General features: G+C 41.6%; 1 protein-coding gene across 1 annotated transcript in view; it reads right to left on the minus strand.

Moving 5' to 3' along the window:
- The window catches only part of LOC118428615 (nucleolar protein 11-like), a gene marked incomplete in the record, with an annotated part of 60,992 nt that overhangs the window by 25,877 nt on the left and 25,512 nt on the right, over window positions 1-9,603 (minus strand). Inside the window, 1 exon segment of the mRNA XM_035838720.1 lies at window positions 3,890-3,968. Coding sequence (XP_035694613.1) covers window positions 3,890-3,968 — 79 coding nt within the window.

A 9,603-nucleotide genomic window follows, 5' to 3' on the forward strand; every position in this document is an offset into this window, starting at 1 on the left:
GGTGGTATCGTATCTTGTCTCGGTTTGTGCTAGGTTGTAGAGGAGGATCTAAGTAAGGCTTATGAATATACTAATACTTGGAGATTAGCAATTACTATGCCTGTCAATCAGCTATTTTGTCTTTGCGGGGCTATGAATGGGGGGATCTGAGTAGCCTGACGTGATAGCCAGGCCAGGTAGACTGTGTAAAATACCTCTGACTTAACTCGCGATTGCAAAACTTTACTTACTATTTTCATGAGATGGACACAAACATTCACCAAGGCAGGGCCGTAACAATCCTTACGTATGACCCTTAGGTAGCCCTTAAATGACCTATTATCTAATATATAGGCCAGTCACTCAAAGTTTGTTTATTATTTCTTTTTTTACGAAAAGACTGCAATGTACATTTTGTAGAGTGAAATCTTATATAAAACTAAAGACCTAGCCTAACCTAGCCTAACTAAAGACCTTACATCCAGCTTTGCTATATTAACATCTCGTATTAAGCTGTATTTGGTGCTTATCCGGCCCATTGTAGCCATAATTACATACATTAATCATTCAAAAACAACGACCTTCGATAAAGAATGTTTATTTGGCGAAGATGTGTGTTCGAGGAACTCTAGTTTGCATATAAGTTCAGCGGCACTGAAAGATTGAAAACTTGTGCAAAGTTGTTTAAAAGTGCCAAATTTGGCACACATGTAGTTGAACATTATGTACAGACATGAAGGGATCTAAATCTAATTGCAGGTTAGGTGCAGGTAGACATCAGAAATACCTGCACAACTCCAGTTTTACCTGCATTAACCTAATACAGTCAAACCTGTATTAGGGGCCACCTCTACAGAGGGGCCACCTGTCCATAGTGGCCACTTTTTGTCGGTCCCTTGGGTATTTTATCTACAAGTTGCAACCTCTATACAGAGGCCACCTGTCTATAGTGGCCAAATTTGTCCGGTCCCTTGAGTGTCCGCTATAGACAGGTTTGACTGTACAAATGTATACCCAGTACATGGACCAGTGTAAGTTTGGTGCAGGTAGACACAAGAAATACCTGCACAGCTCCAGTTTTACCTGCATTAACCTATATACAAAATGTATACCCAGTACATGGACCAGTGCAGGTTAGGTGCAGGTAGACATCAGAAATACCTGCACAACTCCAATTTTACCTGCACTAACCTGTATATACGAAATACATGGACTAGTGCAGGTTAGAAGCAGGTAGACACCAGAAGCACCTGCACAAGTTCTACCTACCATTAGTACCAACTTCTACCTGCCCATTCATACAGGTGGACCAGGTTATTTCTTGCCACATTCCTGCTTATCGTCTGTCAGTTTCGTTCTGCACGTTCTCAGCACACATTGGGTGTGATGGCGACATAATAGCGGTAACCCCGCCACTTTATTAATTGCTATTTGCTTTTCCGCGTGAAGAGATTTCTTTATCCTGTGATCAATTATTCACCTGTCGGGCCGGCTGATTTCTCGCTCCGTTTATTGATTACTCCGAAGCGGGAGTAATTGCCAACCTGGAGGGAATTTACACATTTGGTGGACTCAATAAGGAAAGGACAGTACAGTACAACAGTTTTGTTTGCCAAATGTATATTAGTCCAGCGAAAGAGCTGAAAAATTGTGCAAATTTGTCTAAAAGTACCTTAAGAAAATCACCAAAATTAGTATTCCATTTCTGGGGTCTCTAAATTCAAAGTGCAACTAAAGGGCTCCTGGGCTGAAATTGAGATGCCTCCATATCTAGATTTGCTTAGAACATGTCTGACTATGTGTGTGCCGAATTTGGTGCTTTTAGACAAAAGTGCACAATTAGCCTGATTTTTTCAGCTATGCTGCCGGACTATATGGAGGTAACCTAAAGATAAACTAGAAAGGACACGTTATCTAAGACAATGCAGGAAAGTTTCCGAAGGGAAAAGAAAAATCTTTGTCAAATGTGTGATGCACTGTTTGCAAGATGAAAGCGTTGTACATGTACATGTATTTATAAGATATATGTCTTAAACGAAAAAAGAAGAATAGATAAAAACTTCCGAGGTGGGACTGATACCCTGTGGCTGATACAAGATGGAGGCTTGCAAGGCCTCCATCTGGGTGATTTGTAATGATCACCATATGGTGTAAAGTGCCTTTCCCAAGTGCTCAACATTGGGGCCCGCCAAGGATTCGAATGAAGAATCTTAAGATTCTACGATAACAACTCTAACCACAAGACTACCAGGCCTTGCGTTGTTGTTGGTATCCTTTAAGATTCTATCTTGAGAGGCAATGGAGTAGGCTAACAGTCATTTGCCGACGTGACTTCAGAGACCTGTACGCCTGGCCTGTACCTGATTTTTTTTATGGTAAAGGAGGGAGTGCAATTACTTCTCCACCCTCTCGTCTACTGATGCTCATAGTCCCACAGGTGCAGGAACTGCCACATATAAGACAGCTCCTGCAGATGCAGCTTTGTTATCTAGAGAATCCGTCTTAGGAGGACTTCCAACCAAAGATGTGAGGGGTTCCTCCTATCCCAGTCAAAAAAGTCCTTCCCATGCCTGATGGTGCATAGGGCGGCGCCCATCTCCATTTCAGTAGCTGTGGGCCACACACATTTGTACAATAACTACAGCAGGGGCCTAGTCCATTGGATGTAGTGTGTGTTCAACTTCCATACTCTTTCCTGAATGCTGAGTGCTAAGCAGAGAAAGCAGCACGTATCATTTCTTAAGTCATCAAGCTCACGACCTACCGAATACGAGGCAAACTTTCTACCCACTCGGCCATTGCACCAGTAGAAGAGTGATTATGAAGATAGGTGACCACCAGAATGCCCTGCAGTGGTGTAGTCAGTGTTGACTAGGCATGTGTTTAAAACCAATGGGGTGTTCCCTACTGAAGATAGGGTGTAATAAAACGTGTGGGAACTCACTGGTGACTGCCTACACCACAGGGCAGCAATAACCCTGGTGGTCATTCGTCTTTGATTCTCGTAATACGGAACGACGGAAACAATTCTTCACATCCACAAAACCGGTGCAATGACCGAGTGGGTAGAATGTTCGACTTGCATTCGGTAGGTCAATTTGAGTTCGATCCCCGGCCGAGTCATACCAAAGACTTTATAAATGGTACATGCTGCTTTCTCTGCTTAGCACTCAGCACTAATGAGGAAGAGTATGGGAGTGAAACACACATCACTACCAGCGGACCAGCCCCCTGCTGTAGTGGCTTTCAGATGTGTGGCCCAAGGGCTACTTGAAATGGAGATGGGCACCACCCCTAAATAAACCACCCCTTTATAATGGAGATCTAAATAAACCAAACCAAACCAAACCAAACCAAACCTACGCATCTGCACAGATGTACGGGTAACTTTAACTTTAACGTACAAAAGTGGTAGCCAGGCAAGTGTGACTGTACAGCAGTTTTTCATAAGCAGTGGATGTAACTTCCTGGCACATTTGACCAATGGCTGATGTCACGTATTCACAGGATCACATATTAATGAAATCAAGAGATTAATGAGATAAAAAAAGTTTCAAAATTCAAGTCCTGTTCTTTCCTTATCATGTTATAATATTACTTAGCTATTAATATTAAAGAAAATACATATATTAGAGCATATAAAATCCCTAATAAAGACCTTCATAATACCAAGGTGGTTATATAGGCACCTCGACTGAAGTTGTTAATTCTCACCTGAGGGGAACATCACTGAATGAAGGCCAATTGTGTCCTAACTCCTTCCCTTCATAACCTCCTTGTAAATACGTCATATATCGACAAAATCAAGGGCAAGACCTGACATTTTGTACGAAATTCTTTGTAAAATGTAGCATTCAATCATTTCGTCTAATGGATCAATTATTAATGGTAGTAATGAAGCTCCACCTACCATGACCTGAGTGAACTGCAGCTCTGTGAGGCTGTCCTGTAAGAAGAGTCCACTATAGGAGTGGCACAGCACCTGGTCTCTGGGAATGCTTGGTCAAGGCGAAACAGTTTTATAGAAAACTATATTATTTTCAGGAAAAATGTGTTTCAGAAAACAGTCAAAACCTGTGCAAGATGACCACTGATGGGACTGATAACATCTATTGTTTTCTTTCCAGAACTCAGTTTGACCAATAACGCTAGTTCACCTTTATCAGCAGGGTAACCTTTATCCGTCGCTTAAGAAAAAACATTTTTGGGATGTCAATGCGACGGGCGGTGGTTTTTAATTGGTAAACAAGCTGTATTTTAAAAATATTGTACTTTTAAACCACTGTCCATCCACTTGATATCCTGGTTTTAAAACAATGGATATAAGTTACCCCACAGATAAAGATGAACTAGCATAGCTGGTAGTTGAAACTCAGGGGAAACACAGGTCTGGAGAAACACACCCAGGAGAAGAGCAGATATCTCCTGTGTGTTTCTTCTCTTTTTCCCTAGTCAGAAGGTTCCCAATCTTTGCTTGGGAGGATGTGCAAGTACATGTATATCCAAAGGTTTCCTTTAATATCGCCAATTGGAGACTGTGATTCCAATGTGACTCTCTTGGGAACAGAACAAAAAAAAAAAACACAATCAGAAATGACAGACTTCTCCCCCTTACCCTTGCTACTTTATTATGACAAAAAAAGCCATGCCGAGGATGCATTGTAAATAATTAGGATTGACAGAAACACAAGACTTAACACACACAGGGAGACACACTGACAGACAGACAGAAAAACACTACCCCACTGCCATTGTGTCTTCTTAGTAAAACAAGCCGCAATTTTATTCCGGAAAAACAATTTAATTCCGGACTGCACGTCAATAACTCAAAAATGCTTTACCCAATCTTGTTCATATTTTTATGGAGTACATAGCAGGGGGTGACTAATATGCAGAACACATTAATAAGTCCCTAGGGAGAAGTCCAATTATACATAATTATGCTATAATTAAACATAATTTTTTCCAGTATACATAATTATACATAACAGTTTTTCCAGTATACATAATTATACATATCCCGTTTTACCATTATACATAATTATACATATCCTTTTTTACTACTATACATAATTATACATATCACTTTTCACTAAATAGATAAGTATAAGCACATTGCAGCAAGCAATGTTTTGCCACACTTCACACAAGACAAGATGACATATGACGGGAGCATACAGCCGTGCTCATGCACCGTTGTCGTGGGAGATGTTCTCACGTCGGCGTGGCAACGGGAAGTGACAGAACGTGATAACTGCGTCTCCGGGGTGGGACCCTTATTGCAGTCCTGTCATGATGACAAAGGGAGGCAGGATAACTATGTCGGCTCCGCTACACACAACAGTGTCAGACTCTGCACAATCTGTACCAATTTTACCCCATCCATCCCAAAAATGACATAAAACTGTTGAAAATGTCATTTTACAAGCTTAAACTGACACTGATATACATGTAATAACCAAAAGAATCAACAACATTTAAGATTCTGTCCCGGGACAGTCGATGTGTAAACCTGTTACGAGAGCTGATGGGAAAGTTTGCTCCCGCATAACGGTGCCCAAAAACACCCAACAACGAGCCATTTAGAGCCAAGAGAGGGGCACATTGGGGCTGTCTACAGGACCCAGCCTTCTATCCCAGGGTGGAAAACATCTTGTCGGGAGGGAAAATTATCTTACCTCGTCCGTCAAAAAAATGTCATGAACTCATAAGCTTAGACTGACATACACACAGTGGTGCGTACCTAAACTCGTATTTAGGTTCAGGTCCGGATTCTGGTCCAGCAGTTCAGGTTCAGGTCCGGACATTAAGTCTGGACCTGAACCCATCATTGCATATCATGTGCGTTAGAAAGTTTTCTTTTTTGAGGGGGAGGGGGGATGGTGCATATAAAATTGCATGTTAGCATGAATTGATATGAAATGTGAAAAATACATGCAAATTTTATACAGTCAGTGTAAACACGAAATGTTTTTTGTCTTTTTCCAGTGAAAATTTCACTGTCTATGGAAGGTTTTAGATGGTTCAGAACAAAAAAGGGACAGATAGCTTTTTGCAAGACTAGTCCAGACTTGGCTCCGGACATTTAGGTTTTTTTTGGACTTTGACCTAAACATTTTTAGGTCCAATTCCAAGTCCGGGCTTTAGGTACGCACCACTACATACACACATGTACAACATGTATTTGACCAGGAAAATAAACAACATGGGCTTCCAAACGATGAGTAGTGGGACGGAAACAAACTTAAAGCTGAAGACAGGGCTGGTGCAAAATTTTTCATGGAACAGGAAAATATCTTTAGACCTGGAAGTAGTACTACATGTGTATTCAAGAACAGCATCCCTTTGTTATTCTGTAGTTCTGACGGAATAATAAATTTTTCATATAATAAGTTGGCTCCAGTACACACTACTTCGTCTGCACATACAGGGCTTGGGCAAAATTTGTCATGAAAAAGGAAAATGTCCCGGGCAAAAATAGAAACCCGACAGTGACACTCTGGTTTGGAAAGGTGTCCCTTATTAGAGTCCTATCAGAATGACAAACAGATCCAGGATAACTATGTCGGCTCCGCTACACACAACAGTGTCAGACTCTGCACATCCTTCTGTACCAATTTTACCCCATCCATCTCGAAAATGACATAAAACTGTTGAAAATGTCATTTTACAAGCTTAAACTGACAGTGATAGTTAGCCAGGAAAATCAACAACATGAGTTCCCAAACAATGGAAAAAATTTAAGCTGGAGAAAGGGCTGAGCAAAATCTGTCATGGAATTGCCAATAGAAAAATCATTGTCCTGAGCAAAAATGGAAACCTGGAAGTGATTCAAGAACTGTGTCCCTTATTAGAGTTCTGACTTAACAAATCAAAGGATACTAAGTACTATGTTGACTCGACTCGGGTAAACACTACAGCATCTGTACATGCAGGGATCGGACAAACTTTTCCCTGAGATAGGAAAATGTCCCGAGCAAAAATAGAAAACTGGAAGTAATGCTCTGTTCAAGAACTGCGACCCTTATTAGAGTTCTGTCAGAATGACAAACCGATTTAGATAACCATGTCAGGTCCAGAAGTACTTACAGTCACATACATGATTGTGCAGGGCTGGAGCAAAACTAGGCTGGGAAAGGAATATAGAAAAGATTCTGAGCAAAAAAATAGAATGTTAAGAAATGTGTCCCTAATGGCAGTCCTGCTGTAATGAAAAATGAATCCAGTACACACATCCATGAAGATTATTTAGTTAAACCTGTTATGAAAGCTGATGGGAAAGTTAGCTTCCGCATATATAACGTTGCCCAAAAACAAACCCAACAACGAGCCATTTAGAGCCAAAAGATGTCAATTTGCCGACAACCACACATTATAAGCCCTACAATCACACCAAGCTCACCAATGGAGTATCCTCTCTGTGAGGGCAAGTTAACCTCCAAAACAGCTTTTAGTGCCAAAAGATGTCAATTGAACGACAACTACACAACTACTTTACATCAGCCCAATATGATCACACCCAGCCCACTGACGGAGCGTCAATGTGTAACCTGTTATGAGCTGATGGGAAAGTTAGCTTCCGCATATATAACGTTGCCCAAAAACAAACCCAACAACGAGCCATTTAGAGCCAAAAGATGTCAATTTGCCAACAACCACACAACTATTTATATAAGCCCTATAATCACACCAAGCTCACCAATGGAGTATCCTCTCTGTGAGGGCAAGTTAACCTCCAAAACCAGCTTTTAGTGCCAATTGAACGACAACCGCACAACTATTCATATCAGCCCAATATGATCACACCCAGCTCACTGATGGAAAGTCGATGTGTAATTTGTGTAAACCTGTTACGAGAGATGATGGGAAAGTTAGCTTCCACATAACGGTGCCTGAAAACACCCAACAACAAGCAATTTTGTGCCAAAAGATGTCAATTGAACGACAACCGCACAACTACATGTACTTTACATCAGCCCAATATGATCACACCCAGCCCACTGATGGAGCATCGATGTGTAAATCTGTTATGAGAGATCATGGGAAAGTTAGCTCCCGCATAACGGTGCCTGAAAACACCCAACAACAAGCAATTTTGTGCCAAAAGGATGTCAATTTGCTGACAATCACACAACTACTTTACATCAGCCCCCTAGTATTGAGCAACTTCTCTGTGAGGGCAAGTTAACCTCCAAACCAGCTTTTAGTGCCAAAAAGATGTCAATTTGTCAACAACCACACAACTATCTATATCAGCCCAAAATGATCACACCCAGCCCACTGACGGAGCGTCAATGTGTAAATCTGTTATGAGAGATCATGGGAAAGTTAGCTCGGTGCCCGAAAACAAACCCAGTAGCGACGAGACATCTCTGCCTGACGAATGGCCCCCCCGAAATGAGCCGAGAAAAGCAATCATCGCACACAAGCGCGGATCTGATACAAATGCCCGATTCTGCAAATATTGATCCGAGGACTACTTACGCATTTTACAGGTGTTGGGACTAAACTCGGATCAATCGCGGGACCTATCCATGCGATCGCGCAGCAATCCATCACAAACGAAACAGAGATTAGGAGCGGGCTCGTTCGAACGGCCCGGATATGAGATATGGGCCTAGATTCCGCAGTGATATTAAATATAACAATCCATGTGTACTGACTGAGTAGCCAGCAGTTTTTCAAAACAGATTTGCGCAATGCAACTGTACTGATGCCTTTCAAAACAGAAATAGATATGTTTGTGATATCAGGACAGACACATGCAAGTTGTGAAATACCGGTACTGGATATGAGATATGGGCCTAAATTTCACAGTGATATTAAAAATATAACAATCCTAAGAGATTATATTATAATAAATATCCAGCACTGTGCACGCTGATCAACCTACAGCTTTTCAGTACAGATACGTTAACATTGGTGATAACAGGACGGACGCATCACTGGTGGGGCCTATAATGTCGAAAAAATGTCTATCGGACAGAGAACCCTCCAAAGACATTCCAAAACGGGAGAACCCGAAGGAGACATTTTAAAAACTCAACTACATATTTTTAACCCGTGAAAGACATTTTGTTTACATCTTCTCTCCACACGTAAGGTAGGGACTCCCCTCGGAGACCATCTATTATTTAGAACAATAAGTACTCATTAAGTCGTTAGCGTATTTCTGATAAGTAATTACTCCCCGCCCTCTGAATTGCCTGTGAAAGACAAGTACTTCTTGCTTTGTGCCTGCCCCCAAGCGCCCAGTGATGCCATAATGCCGCGGCCCGCCGGACTGCCCGTCCCCGAACTGCGACGGCTAGAGATTGCGTAACCAATGCTAATGGCGCGGTAAAACCCTTACCTGTCCAGTAACTTATGGTGAAAAAATCCTCGGCCAACTTTGATCGTCGTTGGGACAAGGTGAAGACTTACTTTGTCACTTGGTCAGGCAAGTTATGAGACATGGATGAGATTCTAAGAGAAAATCTGATAATACAATGTGTAAAGACAAAAATCCAGGACTGTGCGCAATGATCGACCTCACAGCTTTTCAAAAAGATTTGCTTGAGATACCAGGACGGACACTTTCAAGTAAGAATACCTACATCTGAAGTAAGAGGACGACATTAATGG

This window comes from Branchiostoma floridae, chromosome 13, assembly GCF_000003815.2.
Source record: "Branchiostoma floridae strain S238N-H82 chromosome 13, Bfl_VNyyK, whole genome shotgun sequence".
NCBI lineage: Eukaryota > Metazoa > Chordata > Leptocardii > Amphioxiformes > Branchiostomatidae > Branchiostoma > Branchiostoma floridae.